General features: G+C 32.5%; 2 protein-coding genes across 3 annotated transcripts; one reads left to right on the forward strand and one right to left on the reverse strand.

Annotated features, from left to right (window-relative positions):
- Positions 1–420: 420 nt before the first annotated feature.
- Positions 421–5,052, forward strand: LOC106760738 (putative esterase YitV). Its single transcript, XM_014644147.2, has 13 exons — positions 421–751; positions 851–924; positions 1,020–1,106; positions 1,231–1,362; positions 1,506–1,592; positions 2,432–2,485; positions 3,239–3,329; positions 3,410–3,480; positions 3,569–3,638; positions 4,079–4,131; positions 4,367–4,460; positions 4,607–4,704; positions 4,785–5,052. Exons 1-13 carry the CDS (start codon positions 472–474, stop codon positions 4,872–4,874), a joined length of 1,281 nt encoding a protein of 426 aa, XP_014499633.1. The 5' UTR covers positions 421–471; the 3' UTR covers positions 4,875–5,052.
- Positions 5,053–7,284: 2,232 nt separating this feature from the next.
- LOC106762178 (beta-adaptin-like protein A) lies at positions 7,285–17,405 on the reverse strand. 2 transcript variants are annotated; one of them, XR_001375781.2, is made up of 12 exons: positions 17,152–17,405; positions 15,851–16,367; positions 14,853–14,977; positions 12,817–13,015; positions 11,280–11,508; positions 10,970–11,136; positions 10,603–10,812; positions 9,664–9,774; positions 9,392–9,568; positions 8,455–8,910; positions 7,684–8,103; positions 7,285–7,483 (listed from the first exon to the last, which is right to left on the reverse strand). XR_001375781.2 is itself a non-coding variant. In XM_014645932.2 (11 exons), exons 1-11 carry the CDS (start codon positions 17,205–17,207, stop codon positions 7,813–7,815), a joined length of 2,538 nt encoding a protein of 845 aa, XP_014501418.1. In that variant the 5' UTR covers positions 17,208–17,405; the 3' UTR covers positions 7,285–7,812. The 2 variants fall into 2 exon arrangements, 1 of the variants encoding a protein (XP_014501418.1); XM_014645932.2 differs by having other exon boundaries at positions 7,285–8,103.
- Between the last annotated feature and the right edge of the window lie 215 nt (positions 17,406–17,620).

Genomic DNA, 17,620 nt, shown 5'->3' on the forward strand with positions numbered 1-17,620 from the left:
CTTTTTCATTTTCTCTCCTTCATGTCATTTATATGGGACAAAATTGTAGTTGTTTCCTCCAACTTGTCGTAAATTAATAAATGATTTATTTTTCATGGTCAAAATGAATTTTATTCGTAACTACACGCATCCAACATAACTAACGTGAGTCTTAAGCATTCAATTATATGAATATTTTAATGGAAAAATTCTCTTTAACTATTTTTTTTTTTACAACTTTTTATAATATGTCAATTTGTGATTGTTATATTTTAAATATATTTAAAAATAAATTCAAACAAATCAATAAAATATGATAGATATTATGTTATAAAAAAATTGTTAAAATATTATTATCCTATTTTAATTTATAAAATTACCCTTCCTTTAAATTCTTCTCTAAGAAAATGACAAAATGGCAAAGGATAAGGAAATGAGAAAGACTGTACCTGCCACCGTAGCAGCTGGAAAGCAAGAGAGGAAAATGATAAGATGAAACTAGCACCTGCTGCGAGTCCGCTACCGACGCGGCACGTGCGAATTCTATTGAGCCACACGCGTCTACAGTATTCAGTAATTTCAACCCAACTGCCAAAGACAGGTATTTATAAACGAGCAACACATCTCACATGGCGAAGTATAACCGTCTCTCAGACTCACTCTCAAGTTAAATCCCAAACGAAAATGGCGGAAAAAGAAGCCATTGTTGAAGCTCAGAGAAAGCTTCGATCGAAGTTCCTTCAAGTCCTTTGTAGTAGACGACGAGACGAAGGTATAGCAATCAAATTTCACTCATTAACTTTCACAATCTCGTTATGTATTGTGCAACGATTCGTTTAACTGAAACTCGTTCTTATATATGATGCTTCAGTTCCGTTAACGGTCGAACACGCGAAGCCAGTGGAGAATCCTTTGCATCAAAACTCTCCTCCAACGAAGGAAGAGGTATTGTCAATATTGACATTTAGCGTCTTTTGCTTGTTATTTATTTAGTTTCAATGTCTACTTAATTGACTGGTTCAATCGCCTGAAAATTATAGATTGAGATAATGGAATCGTGTCCGAAGGCTGATATAGAGAACCTTGAAGAGTTGCTTCAGGAGGAGAATTTCTACTTGAATATAGAGGTAGGTGACTGATTAATTCGATTTCTCCGGAGATGAATTTTGAATCGGTATTTTTGTTATTCCGATCTGATTTTGTGCTTGAAAGATAAACTCATTGATTTTTTTTTATTTTTTTTTATCTCAGGAAGGAAAGCAAGGACAGTTGCCGGTGTTGATTCTGAAACTGAAGGAAAGTGATAAGCAGAAAAAAAGACCGGCGGTTGTTTTTCTTCACAGTACGAACAAACACAAAGAGATCTTGCGTCCATTGCTTAAGGTTGCTGCTGCATCTCCTCTGTTCCTTCCATTCCACCGGTTATTTTTCATTTGCATTTTCACTGTGCTCATGTTTTATAAATTTATTTTAATCGCGGATTTTCTTTCTGGCTTCGGTTGCTGGTGTTCTTCCTTGTGCTTTAGGCGTATGCTTCGCGGGGATATATAGCAATTTCGGTGGATTCTCGTTACCATGGAGAACGTGCCACGTGCACAACCACATATCGAGATGTACGTGTTTGACTGTTTATTGCTTGCTTTGCTTTGCATTGCTGTGCCTTACTTTTAGGTTCTGAACTCCAGATGGATAACGCAATTATATTTGGGGAAAAGTTATAGCATGACCCCTACAATAAAATTTAAATGCTTTGTTTGAAACAACAAATTTTAGGGATTGATTTGCTTTTGAAATCAATTTAATTTTAGGTTTTCTGTAACTCTAGTTTTGTTGGATGTGATTGTAATTCAGTTTAAAATATTTAACCATGCTGCTCTTATCACTTTTACATTCAAAGTGATGGCAATAAAGTAAATTTTACAAAAAGGAATTTGAAGTAACAAATAGAATTTGGTTTGTAAATCAATTCAAATGACTTTTTATATGAATTCGAAACATAATAGTAGGATTAGTGCATCAAATGGAATTCGTATTTCAGTGATTCTGGACATATAATTTGCCTTGAAGAATAATGATTAAAATTTAGGAGAACTAATATTTCTAGAAAGATATTATTTTGTATTTGTTGTGTTTTTTCTCCTTATAGAGAGAAATGAACTCCATTTTGCTGACATATTTACCTCAGATCCCTTGGAAAGTTAAAAAATAAGAGATCTATATTATTCAGTTTGAAAGAGAAATGATATTTTATGACACACATAAATTTTTTTACATTTATTTAACAGTGTTCTTTCTTATTTTTTTCTTAAGAATTACAAAAATTCACTTTTTTAAAACTCTTGTTAGACGTATCAAAATAAATGTCAATGTATACTCTTACTCAATTTGAAACTGACAAGATTTTCTTTTACTTGTTTTGGCTGCAACCTACCCTACCAAAAAAAATACACAGGCACTTGTTGATGCGTGGAAAACCAGTCAAACGATGCCATTCATATATGACACGGTAATTTATTATTGACTTTAATAATTATACACTGTCAGAATAACATTATTAAAATTATTGTACTGAATTGGTTAGTTTGAGATTGGATAATTATTGTATTATACTTATTAGTTTGTGATTAAAATAAAATAAACTATTTCCTTATTATTTATCATGCAACATTACAATTTAGTTAAGAATTTTATTGAAAGTTTTTGGATCATTCTTTTTCTGGAATATAATTAAAAGATGGAATCACTTGATTAAAATTTTTTGTTAGTCTTTTCTATGGAATGTAAAAATTGTGCTCCGGAATGAAAAAAAGTAATCAAAGTATCTAATGGACCGAGTAAATTGGACCCCAATAACCATCAAACTTATTAGAGCTTGTAGTCAAGAGTATCCAAAAAGTCACAGATATTTGTTTTTCTTTATATAAGTTTTTTCTTTTGGTCTGGACTTTTGCTTGTTTTTGGAGACCCTTTTTATTTTTTCAGTTGAATCAAATTAAGTTGTATTTGTCTGCGACTGTGATACCATCATTCTGGGTCGCGTTGTTGGTCTATCCACAGGTGGGAGTATTGAATATGCCTTTAAATCATTAGATATAGTCAACCTAGTTTAAAGTATTTAATTTGTTTTCATAAAACTGAAGTGGGACTTGCATTTACAACGCACTTTATGTTCCAAATGATTTGTTTCAAGTGTGATTGTGGCAGTTTAAGCTTATGATTTAATCGGCTCAGAAATGGCGTATTTTCCATGTTTTGGCAGGTCTGGGACTTGATTAAATTGGCCGATTATCTAACACAAAGAGAGGATATAGACCCTTCTAGAATAGGAATCACCGGAATATCACTTGGAGGTTGGTTGAGAGATGTTGAAAGGAATATGTCAGACGGCATGGTCAATATGGTTCATCATTTGTATAATTCTTTGATGCAGGAATGCATGCATGGTTTGCTGCATTTGCTGATACTCGCTATGCTGTGGTCGTTCCTCTGATTGGCGTTCAGGTGACAATGAATGATTGAATGAAGTTTTTATTTAGACAAATGTGAATCTAAAGCAATGATGCTAAAACTTGTGAACTATATGTTGCAGGGATTTCGATGGGCCATAGACAATGACAAATGGAAGGCTCGAGTTGATAGTATAAAGCCTGTTTTTGAGAGTAAGATAATGTCAAATGAGTTTTTGAAATAATGTTTTCTATCTTTGATTTAGTTACTGCTTCTTGTATTTCATTTTAATATAACATTGAAGTTATTATTCTTGTGAATCCAATAATGTTGTACGTGCCAATTTATATATGGAGCACATGTTGTATCCTATGCGACAGCTAATCAATTCTTAAAATTGATGAGATCTTTTACAGTTGGTTATTTAAAATAGATTGTCTATGGATTAAATTACACAGTGGTCTCATTGGGACATCCGATAAAATTTCATGTCGAAGTGAGACGGTGTTTGGGTAAGACCTAGAAGGAGAAATATATTAGTATCCAATTGGGGTACTAATTCATTCAAGCAAATTAACAGTGTATGACTGAAATGTATTTTGAAGGTATTTTGGTATGTACATCCTCTAATGTCTTGAGTAACTGGATGCAGCGGCTTGTCATCATTTGGGTAAAGATGTTATTGACAAAGAAGCAGTGGAGAAGGTCAGACAAATTTTTATGAAATCAACTCTGATTCTGTCTGCAACGGAATTGCTATTTATTGCTTTAACAAAACATGATTGACAGTGTGTGGTACCATGATAAGTATCCCATTGTTGCTAGTTATTCACCCACCGGGACATAATATCTATCTAGAGCTTTGTTACTGTTATTTTAAACTGTAGGCAAAGGATACTATATACTAATCACAATTTTTTTTTTTTTTATTTCTGCTCAGGTATGGGACCGAATTGCTCCGGGTTTAGCTTCCGAATTTGATTCACCCTATTCAATTCCGGCTATAGCACCTCGTCCATTACTTATTCTTAATGGTAAAATATTTATCATTTTCATTTCAACATGGCTACCTTATTCATATATAACTCCATGTATTTGCATCTTTAGTGTGTTTAGATTTTGTGAATATTTTTAAACTAATTTGTAATTGAAGCATTTCCTTGGGTTTTGGGAACTCTAGGTGCCGAAGATCCTCGGTGTCCCATTGTTGGCTTGGAAGTTCCAATCTCAAAGGCAAGTCAGGCATACAAAGAGTTTCAGTGCTTAGATAATTTAAAGGTATGAACTAGTGTTGGTTGGTCACTTCGAGGAGAAAATTATATATTCTACTGTTAATGATTGGTAGCTTTTACATGCAGGTCATTTCAGAAGCTGGAGTTGGACACCAATTAACCAGATTGCAAGTGAAGGAATCATCTGATTGGTTTGATAGGTTTTTAAAGCCTTAGTTAACGTGTTCGCATATTATAAACCAGTTTACTTACTCCATTGTCTTTTTGTGATTCTATCTGTCATCAAATATCTTTTTAATTCAAGAGCTATAAAATGTTGCACCTGTTCAGAGAAATCATTCTTGTGAACTATAAATGCCCCCACTTTGTTAGTAAAAATTATGTCTCCTTATTATGCATGATTTAGATCGATCACAATCATTATGGTATATTTAAATTAATATAACTAGATTTTTTATGGACTTAATTTAATGAAGTAATTTTTTTTATTATAAAAGAGGTAATTGTATATATTACTTTTACTTTTACAGCCAATAATTTATTTTAATAATATTTTTACTAAAAAAAAACTATATTTTACGTAAAGCTGATAACTTATTTTTATATCATAATTTTCATATCTAAATATTAAATAATATAAAATGAATTTTTAGTTATAAGGAATAAAAAATTATGTCTGAAGATAAATATGATAAAAAAATATTAATTTTTAGAAATAATAACTATCATAAATTAAAATTATATGTAATATAAAAATTAACCATTGTTCTTTTTTGTCTATTACACAATTTAGAATTATAAAATAACTAACTTAAAAAAAATTAAATAGACATAATGACCTATTTTTTTTTAGTACAGCAGATCTTATTACTTTTAAATCTTTGATTTTTTTTTAGTTTATATTATTAAATATAACGTTAAATATATAAAATAATCATGAAAATAGTTAAGTTATACTTTTGTTAGTTAAGTTATACTTGTTATCTTAATTAGTTAATATTTTTTTTTATTTTCATGTTAAACTTACTATAGTTAAACAAATTATTTAAAAATATCATATATTAAAAAAATATATTTGTAGAAAATAAATGTAGATAAATTACTGCTTTTTAGATTTAAAAATATATTTGAACTTTTAAATATTATATTTTGTGATGATAATTTCTATCTTAAAAAAAATCATTAATCAATTAAACTTTTAATTTATAAATTCAAATATATTTCCTAATTTAAATTAAAATTATTTATCTTAATTGTCCTCTTTCATTTCATGTCTTTCTTAACATATATTCAAACAATGAATTTATTTCCTGCCTTCTTTATATGACTATATAGACTATACTCATGAAATTCACAAAAAGGTAAGGCAACGAAGAAAATTGTTTCTATTGAAAGAATATTTCAGAGCCCCTCCGCACACCAATTAAACGAAATTTTTAATAGTAACTACAATAAAATGTGTTATATTCATTATTTGATTTTAAAATAGTTACTGGTTGGGTATAAGAATATAAGAATGATAAATAAATCCCATTCGCAAAGTATTGTAAAACTTTGTTTGATGAAAAATCTCTCTATTAATTGAATATCGATATAAATATAAATAATATTTAATTTTTTAAATTGAATATAATAACGATGATAAGTGTGTGTATATATATTTCATACTTATTCTCGTTTTTCTTTTAAATTACTAAAATAACTTAATTATTATGTAATAAAAAAAATTATATCAAGTTTTTCTTTGATTCATAGTTTCATAATTTATTTTTAAGACATATTTAAATGATTTTATATTTTCTATAATTATTTGATATTTATTTAATGGCCCTGGGATATTTGATATTTAGATTTGTTTTTTAATATTAGCAGATAATATATGTTTTTTTTGCTATAATTTTAAAAAAAAGTTATTTAATTAATATTTTGAACAGTAAAAAAGTCCTGATGTGATATGTAATCAGGTAGTTTGAATAAGTTGAAGAATAATATTAAAGTAGCATTTTTACTTATGTATTGTAGATAATAATTATTCATTTTATATAATTAAATTAAATAAATGCCTTTTTTTCTACGGTTTGAAATCTTTTGTTTCTTTTAAATTATATTTTGTATCTGAATATACTTAAAATTTATAAATTAAATAAATATTTTGAATTTATCAATTATTTTTTCATATTTATAATAAATTATTTAAATGATGATATCATGTTTTTTAACTATTAACGTTTTTGTTTTGTGTTTTTTTTTTTTGGTAAACAGAACTGTTAAAAACTTATTCTATAACAATACGAAAAATCAATTTAGAGATAAAAAGGATGAAGCGAAATAAAAAGGTGACTAGGAAGATCAAATATAAATAAACATAAATATATGCTAATTAGAGAGAGTTGAAAGAAGTTTTTTAATATTAGAAAAATATATTGTGAAAATCAATATATGATTCATAATCTTAAAATATTCAACAGAATTCTTAGTTTTGGTGCACCTGCTTCAGCTCAGAAATTTTTTCCGTTAAACCTATGCATGATTTAAACTTCATTTTGATTTTAATCTAATAGGGTAAAATTTAATATCTACGAGATTAAAAAAAACATTTCTGTTCATTTAAGCAGAAACATGTGCATACAAAAAATGACCACGATCACTAACACTAACAAAAATAAGTGAAACATTGTGTGGCATGCAAACTGGCAAGTAACAACAGTAGAGGCATCGAATATCAATTGTGTATTGAGCAATCAACTGATTAAGGATCCAAACTCACATTTCAGTACCAGCCCAGCACCGAAATTAAGCACTAGTCAATCAATGCCAATAATGACCTAGAACACAATGAACACATAAATACACGTCAGAAAATCAGCATAAAACAAAACCTCTACAAACTTACAACCCAGACTAGGTTTTCTACAACTGAATATATGATGGATCATCGTGTTGACTGGGATACAAACAACTACAAAATCTTTTAGCCAATGGAATCCCCCAGGCATTTTCGTCTGTTATACACAGATCTGATTACCTTTCAAAAAACTTTTTGGGATCGTTATGGAGCCGATATCCTCCAGTTCCTTATATATTCAATCTAGGATTCCAAAATTTCTTCACCGCTTATTTTGCACAGTCTGTCTGAAGGATGCAACATAAAGTCTCAGGGTAAACCAAATTTTGACAAGGCTGATTGGAATAATGTTGAGAATGCCTGGGATGAACTTTGGTCATCAGCTTTTACTTTAATCTGTGACTTGGCTGATGATGTGTTGATTATACACTCTACAAGATAGATTGACGATGCTTCTGCTTTCTGAGCAAAGAAAAAGAACTTAAAGTTGGGAGACTGACCGCCGGATGCAATGCAGTGTATTGAATGGCTTTGCATGTGCCGCAGGAGTGCATGGGGAGTTGTCAAGGATGCAATTCCCTGAGGACTTAGAGAATATTCCTGTACCAGTTTATAAACAAGATAAAAATGCTTCACATTTTTTGTTGGTTGGGGAGGCCAAAAATAGAGAAAAAAAAATAGAGTACGTACTAGAATATTTCCGTAATTCAATTTTAATTTTCTGTTGAATTATCAATGAAAAAATGTTTATTAAAGTTCTATACAATCATTCTATTATTTGGTGCTATACATCCTTAAGTCCTTTAATAAGCTTAACAATTTATGTCATATTCATTAAATGAGTGCCAACATTTCATTGGCTGACATTGAAAAACTTTCTTATTGTATGAGTTCGTTCAAATGAAGTACAAGTTATCACATGACTGAAACTGATATAATTTAGAAACAAACCTCGGATATAGATATTGGCAGTTGACGCCATTTCTGCTGAAATGTGCCAGGATCCAGTACAGCTTTTGGGTTTAGGTTCAATGAAGGAGGTGAAGGCGTGGCTGCAGTCCCAACTGCAAAATCTAAACCAAGCAGATCATCAATCGCCAAGCTAGAAGCTGGTGCTTGACCTGATAAGCCAGTACTTGGAAATGCCAAATCTGCAAGTGGTTGTGAAGTTGTAGAAGGCGCAGATGAACCATTATAGGAAGGAGCATTGTAGGCAGAACCATTGCTACCAGGTTCTCTTCCTTCATCTTTTTCTGAAGTACTTAGAAGCAGATCTTTGTCATTTGCTTCCACTCTCTGAGCTGGAACAACAGACTCTACAGATTCTGCAGTAATAGATAGATTTCCAATTTCATCTGCAAACTCAATTGTCCCTCGATGTTCCTTATCAGTGAACATATAAGAAGGCTGCATGAATTTGCTACTGTTAGTTTGACAAATTTAAAAATACATAAGGATCACAAAAATGTAAACATGTTTCAACTTTCAAGTAATGTTAATATTAGCTAGGTGTTTAATTAACCTATCACAGAAGAAGGTGCAATCTTTAACGTGTTGTGGAACAGAGTTTGACCGCACAATATTTTATATTTTTAAAATGTAAAAATAAATTCTAATTGAAATAACTATTGCAGCATATTATTTAGAATATCTCAGGCGATACATTAAGAAGACAGACACGTTTTACAGGGAAGAATTCAAGAAACAAAAAGCACACTTTAAATGGTAACGTGAATTATTTAATATTTTCTCCCCATTTTTTATCTTTAAATTTGTTTAAAATAGCAACATATTTTATTAAATTTAGAATGGAGTCAAGTATCTAGAATTAGTCCAAACTCAACAAATTATTTCATTAAAACCTCTGGGAAGAGAATACTCTGGCTACCTTTTGATATACAACAGACAGACTGTTAAATTCATCAAATATGCGATCTTTGATTTCACTGCTCTGGGTATCAGCAAATACTGAAACTGCTTGCTTTGGCGGGTTAACCACACTCTCTGCCACGGATACATTGTATTGCAGAAGCCTGTAATAAAATAAGGCCCTGTCATGAACATCCTGCAATCCACAAAAGGTTCGGTTAATATACCACTGCAATCGAATCAATTCATTGTTTTGACAACTCAGTAGAATCCAGTAACAAAATTTCAAACCTGGTGAAAATCAGCAAGTCCAGCAGCCAATGCAGCACCTAATGCTTTTTTAGTTTCAGGTGGTCGCTTAAAGAAACACTTCATAACTGCAGTAAGAAGATGTAGGCGAACCTGCATCATCAGATGAGACATCAGTTGTTTAAAATACAATAAGTAAACAAAAATACAAGCTAATACTCCATTCATGGCAATACTCACAAGACATAATGCTAAATAACTTCTTACCTTTCTCTGGTAAACTATGGTTTTGTGATTCCGTATTGCCAGGGGAGGGATATCATGTTTTTACCATTATTACAAAGATGATTATATGACAATCAAATTAGGAACTCCCTTAATCCAAACCCAACTATAGTTAGTAATTTGTACTATATTGTTTCTGCTAAGGCAGGGAGCAAATATTGCAGGGGAGATTCTCAAGTTTCAGAAGTACAATAGCTAATGCTTGTGGTAAGCCATTTGCATAAAAATAGCAGGACACGGGAACTGCAGCTTAGGCTGGTTCAGTACAAAGTGAGACAGATTAAATAACTGAAAGTCAGTCACAATCTAAGGTTTTTGTCAAACTCATTCAACCAAGATTGTTTAATCAAAAACCAAATAGCTAAATTTAGGCTAAACTTCAATTTTGGTTCCCTTCAATTCTCGATCCACAATTTTGGTCCTCTTTATTTTTGGGATTTTAAGATCTGCCAATTTTGGTCTGATTTGAATACACTATTTTTTTTTGTCCACATTGCTAAAATGCCAAAGCTTGATATGCTGAATAAAAAAGGTTGAATCCTTCCATTAAAGAATATAAGTACATGGCAGAGAACTAAATCTATGACTGAGACTAAACTGCCCTATGTTGTTGGGTCGAGCACAACATGGCATTCAATAGGAAATCTACATATCAAATGTGGAAATTGCGAGGTTGTAAAGCATAAAAGGTACTACCTCAGAAGAATGCTCCTCATCCCAATTTTCCACTAAACTCTCCAAGACATATGGAGCATCGTGCATGTCCTGAGAATATTCTCCCAACATCCATATAAGAGCTGCCTTTGCCTTGGGTTCTTGAACATTTTTGCTACTGATATTTCCAACAACAGCAATACAATCCTGACTCCATTGTGGATATTTTCTTAACAGATCTTTCACAAGCACCTGTACAAATGAACTTTCAAAACTTGCATTCTACCCTACTATAATAAGGCAAATCAAAATGTCATACTTTACACACATGTTTGCTTAACAATATGAAACAATGCGATACTACTAGACACAAGTTCCAGGGTATCTAGCAGGCAGTTGTAATGTTTACCAAAGCTTCAGAAGTAACATAGTCCTTTTCCATCTCAAGAAACTGGAGAAGTCGGTCAACAATAGCATTGACATCATACTGCTGCAACGCTATCTTCCCAACAGCTCGAATTGATTCCCTTGCAATGGGAATGTCAACATTTGCAGCATATTCACATAGTTCTGTCACTGAAATGGGATCCAAGAAATTTATGAATAAGTCATTAGGAGGAAGGCCTCAGACTAAGGAATAGACATCATAAACAATCATCCTATTTCAATTATTCCCTCTTCCTAAACCTTTCTCTCTATAGCCATTTGGTGTTACTTACCTATCTCATAGGTGTTGCTTTCATTCGCCACTGCAGTCAGCATTTCAAGCTTCAACTTTTTAACATATGATGGTTCGTTGTACTGGCAATAGAAGTGTTTATAGTCCGAGGAAAATATATAAGGTGCACGCATGACCAAAAGATGCAGGTGACTTAAAACCGCATAAGATTGTTCTGGACTTCCTGAGCTCACTTGAGTCAATAGAGGGGCTTTGATACGCTCATATACCTAAAAAAACAAGAATTAGCAACAGAAATCACAGATAAGCAGTCAAAGCTGACACGATAATATCATAATAACTTTAAGAGAAAAACAAAGTATATATAATAACAATGACAACTTAAATAAGCATGTAATCAAGCCAAGCTGAGATTGGCCATGACATATACAAACACAGATAAAACGTAAGCTTGAGGCTGGGCTTTTAATTTAGGTGAAATCCTAGCACAAACCTCAGCTTGTAAAAAAAAAAAAGCCATGCTCATATAGTTACGAGTAATGAGTAATAGACTGTACGATACAAAAAAAAAAATAACATTTAATGTATAACAACTACATCAGTCACCTAAAAATTGAGGACACACAAATAATGACATGAAACCAACACCTCAAAGTGACACAACGCTTCCAAAATATGAGACAAAATAATGAATAGACAAAAAAAGGAATTGCTATGACTGAAGGTCATGTGACATGTTAATATGATGGTGAGGGAAAAATTGGGATCGCATAGGTTATAACAAATTTGCATTAGTGATAACACGTGTGGGAAGCATTGGGATAATATCAGGGTGGCTGTACCACAGGGCATATAACCTTGTCCGATATTTTTCTTTTTCCTACACTTTCCTGTTTTTTCTCTACTGTAATCAGAGCTTAATAATTCCTAGTCATAGTGACTCTCAGATCCTATAATACAAAATAAAGAACTAGCAAGGACTAAAAAAATTAAAACACATTCAATTACGTGTACCTTTCTTGGAGGCATGTGTGCATATTTTTAATATATACCTAGGTTAGAAAGTATATTAACAAAACAATGCAAATCATTTACAGAAACACGATAACAAAATTAAGTAACATTATGAGCCTAGCATCAAAGTGAGATGAATTAACCAAATGATTTTCTAATATACTGCTCAAGATTATTCATAAATTAAAGAAGCCCCGACGTCCCCAACCAAGTTAAGGTCAAATAAAAGAACTCACATATAACTTAGTCATAACACTTAACCCACTGCATCCCCAAGTTTACAGTACTGATACACACTCAACACAATTATAGCTGTCCGTACATGAATAACATAAACCTAATCTTGCAGGTAAAAACCCTAAATATCAAATATATGTATTCTTTGAGTCCATTCAGTCAAATAGTAGTTAAAGTAAAGTCATTACTAGATATAATGCAGATAAAATTCAGACCAAAGAATTGTCAGAAAAAAAAAATTATATATATAAAAAAATGTTGCTATGAAAAACAAAGAGATCAAATGAGATGTTTTGACACACAGACACGCAAAAATCAATGCATACCTGCTGATGAACATCAGCCATAGACAAAGTCAACTGTAGAAATAATTTAACAGTTGCCAAGACAACGGCACCATTTGCATGCTGGAGTCTATCTTCAAGGAGATTCATCATATCAAATATTTCACTGCTATCTGCCGGAATGTACTTGCTCACCAATTCCAGCACAAGACATTGTGCCCATTCACTGAATTCCTTAATTCTGCATGTGAAAAAATAAGGAATTGATGAGTTTTCTCACAATTGGTATTTTGCAAGATATTACAGATGCTTTCTCTTTATCTCTAATATGGTTGCCACAACTATCAACACATTTTATAGTCTAATGGGCCTGATTTAGCACATATCAACCATTTATTCCCACAATCAAACTACATATTATTAATTTATATAATATGTTAGATATATTACCTTTATCTTATCTTTATTTTTTATCTTTAGTTAATTTGTTATTATTTCTCATTTGTATTTTGAGCTTAACCCATATCTCTTCTATTATAAATAGAGGACCCTATGTATGTATCTAACACGAGGGAGATTAATCTCATACATAGTTTTCACTATATTCAACATGGTATCAGAGTCAGGTTATTTTAAGGAAAAATAAAATAAAATTGTTGCCTGTCACTACACTTGCCGGTGTCAGTGACTGCGCCATCTATTGCTACCGGCAACGTCATCATCTACTCGTCTACCGTCATCATCTACTACTGCCACTACTAGAGTTCCAGTTTTGACCAACGATTGCACGGTTTTGATCGTCTAGGTCAGGTGACCACCATGTCGTCAACGACACCTTCATCGGATCTCCTACGCGCTCTCAGTGCCTTTTAAAGTTTTGGATCTGCTCCCTTTTTCGTCATGTTTGGTGGCATGTCTCGTCCCCTCTTAGGCAACAATTCAAAGCATCAAGGTCGTTCTTTTTCTTCTTTCAGGTTCATCGTGCATAGTCGCATGTCCCGTCTCATCTTAGACAGCTATTCAAAATATCAAGATTACTCTTTTTCCTTTTCCAGGTGTCTTGATTGGAAAATCTTGGATTTTTAAGGTTTCTCTCTCCTATTCATCGACGGTTTCTTTCGCTGTTGTCTCTTTTGACCTCCCTTTTCTCACCATTGCGTTTGTCCCGTCCATGTATGTTTTTTCTTCCATGACAAAGATGGGTTTTGTTAGTTTATTTATAGTCATGGTGACTCTTCAACAATGACATCTTTATCCACTAGATGTCAACAATGCATTCCTTAGTGATGATTTGTGAGAAAAGATTTATATGGAATAACCTCCCATATTTGTTGCTCAGGGAAGTCTTTTGGATTGATTTTTGTCTTCTATGTCATATTTGCAAATCATTAACAATTTGGCGTCAGTCGAATGTAGATGCACATATTTTCACTAAGTCTTTATAGATTATATTAGCAACAAACTTGGTACATACGATTTGTATGCACTAGCTTAAAGGAAAGTGTTAGATATATTATCTTTATCTTTTATCTTTAGTTAGTTTGTTATTATTTCATATTTGTATATTAGGCTTAACCTATATTTCTTCTATTATAAATAGAAAACCATATTTGTATATTTGACATAAGGAAAATTAATCTCACATAGTTTTCACTATATTCAACAATACACAAGGACAAAGAAACTAGGACACAAGCATATTATACGATAGTTCTATGAGCCTTTTTTTCCCAACAAGAAATGGAAGGACAAAACTCAATTGAAAGGAAATTCCACAGGAGGGTTGTTGAAAATATTCAGTTTATCAGGTGTATTATGATAAAAGTTAGTTTCACCTTAAAAAAGAGGTGTTGAATGTCTTGAAGAAAGGTGATTTATGCTTAATTCAACTCTACAAAACCAGTTTGAAAGGTATTGTCTTCACTTATATATTATATTTTGACACTATCTCTAGTCAATACAGGACTTGGGATTTTCCCAATAGAAAGAATGCAATAGTCCTGTCCATTGAGGAAGTAAGATAACTTCAGAACCACAACTTTCCCAGACAAACAGGGAATCACTTGAGAAAATATTACCTATTCAAAAGGTGATATACAGTTGGCTTGCTAAGAAGTGTTTCTCTCTCCCTGGCTGCTTCCTCTGATGTGGATGACTCTAAGGTCCAAATCTCTTGTAAAGCAGACAAACAATTTGCGACTACCTGATCAAGAAAAAATTACTATACACGTAATGTACAATTTTGATGAATGCTGTTGTCTTAATTTTTTGAAACAAGAATACTTGTCATTCTGTTATATATATATATATAGGTGAATAACAATTGAAAAGCAATAAGAACAAAGAATTAATACGTCATTCTCACACATACATGGACACAATAATAATAGTGCTCAAAGCAGCAGGCACTGACATCGTAACAAAGCATTTAAACTCAAAAAAAAAAAAAATGAATTCATTTTTTTAACGGGGTACAACCACAAGTATTATACCAAAAATCACACAATTAACTTCTTGAGCAAACAAAATATTCAAATGAGACCTCAAGGACCTGCTCATTAAAGGGTGATTACTCGAGGCAATTTGCTGTTTTCAAACAGAAAACAATCAAAAGCACTGGTTTGAAAAATTTTGATAAAATAAAGAAGTCATACCTTCAACAGAACTTATACTTGGAGTATTTATTATTGCATAGGTATCCTAATCAAATTAGGATCAGCACCATACAAGCTCTTATATTTTGTTTCTTATTTTAGTTACAGGTTTCGTGTATGTTTTTCTTACCAACATGATATATGTACTTCTAAATGTCCAAATACATCATGTGGGGACACGAACATAATTCACGCTAATAATCATTTGGAAAACAGAAAAGGAATGAAAGAAAACAAATCAAGATCAAGGATAATAACTTCTTATTTACAAAAAGCCTATTCGCTTGCAATTCATTAATCATTGGACAATTTAGATTAGCTTGATTATAAGTGAAACTCTTAATTCTTTACAAAATTTAAACAGCACTGATATGATTTATCATAGGTTGAAGATGAAATTTTCATACAAATGGAATCCTCACCTGAGTATCAGGATCATTGAGCATCAAATGCTTCAGTATTGCTGGAAAATCTGCATCAATACAGGTGGAAGCTGAAATATGATACAGTTTCAAAACCCCAATAACTGCCACCATCCTCACATAACTATTGTTGTCCTTCAACCCAGACCCTAATGGCCCAACCAAATACTCCACCAAATTTGCCACCCGGAGTGAACACAAACTCCTCAATGCTAGACCCCGTATCATCGGATCCTCATCCTTGCAATCTCTTTGTAAAAAATTAATCGTCAAAAGTGCAAGATCAGGATTGACCTTTGCATAGTTCCCAACATATAGATAGCACATTTTTTTCAGAACAATGTCTGACGTCGCAGAGCACATTACCATCTCGCCAAAGAGAGACGAGACATCAATACCAATAGTCATGTTGGAAATCACCTTCTTGAAGAGATCCCTCTTAGAATCATCAGCACCTGGAGCTCGGCTCCCAGCAAGCTGCCGGAGCTGTGATTTCAGATCGGAGACTTCACTCTTCCTGATTAAATTAAACATTAGGTCAGTAATCGACGTGAAGATATCACACCACAACCAAAAAATAATCAACCTGACAGAAAATAATTCAGTTATTAACAAGGACAGCTTAAATACAACTTCCTACGTCTTTTCCAATCAATATCAGAATTTCACCTCAATAATCTACACATTAAAGGTTTGCATTAAATGTCAACATGGATTACTGACTGGAAACTTCAATTTCGAACGGAAAACAACACAAAAAGCACCTCAGCAACCGTATGTAAGTTGTCTACAATTAATTGCCAATAGCTCGTTTAAGATTAAAAATAAAAATTTAAAAAAAGAGCAAAAAAAGCTAATGCACCAACTCAATGTAGTTAACTTAGCCCCTTTAGCCATTCCATAAACAACTTTCTGAAATGAAAAGATAACGAAAGTGGATGAATCCGCCAAAAATTATGCTGTGCGTGCTAACGAGCTCGATGTACATAACTCAACTACTTAAGTAAAAACACATGGACACTGTATTTCACAATCATACGCCAAATAGGACAAAACTGAACGGCATTGGATCTCTAATGTTAATGACAACCAAGCGAAATGCGCATTCAAACATTTGAATGCTTGTTGTAAGATAAAACCAAAGCATAAGAAATTTCGTATTTATCTGAAACCAAACCGCGGCAATTGCGATGCAGTTGCTTCCGTAGATAAGTCCAAATCGAATTTGTGCAACATTCGAATAAATAGAGAGTTAGAAAGAAAGAAAAGAAGACGCAGGGAAGATGGATCAGGGAACTGACCCTGACGGTTGTGACGGTGACGGCGATCGATGAGACTGCTGCGGCGGAGGAGCCATGGCCACGCCACTGAGAGTTGAGTAAAACGACCACGCACACGGTTAGATCGCCCCTTTGTTTCTTCTGAAAAAGTGAGATCTAAAACGAAGAAGATAGAAGAGTGATCGGTAATTGTAGCTGCGGTGCTAATTGAGCTTGTGAAACTTTTTTAATCAAAAATTGGAATTGCGATTTGCTGAGATGAAGATTAGAAACTACTACTAGTAGAGACGATGCCCAGAAATAATAATAATAATAATAATAATAATTATTATTATTATTATTATTATTATTATTTATTAAAATAAATAAATAAATAGATGAAGAAATAAATTGCACCTGACAGATAAACTTTCGACGTATGAGAAGCTGAAGTGGCGAGACCTGATTGCCTTGGTCTCGTCCCCGTATGTATCGCTTCTATCTTGTTTCT

The sequence above is a fragment of the Vigna radiata genome, chromosome 5 (assembly GCF_000741045.1).
Source record: "Vigna radiata var. radiata cultivar VC1973A chromosome 5, Vradiata_ver6, whole genome shotgun sequence".
NCBI lineage: Eukaryota > Viridiplantae > Streptophyta > Magnoliopsida > Fabales > Fabaceae > Vigna > Vigna radiata.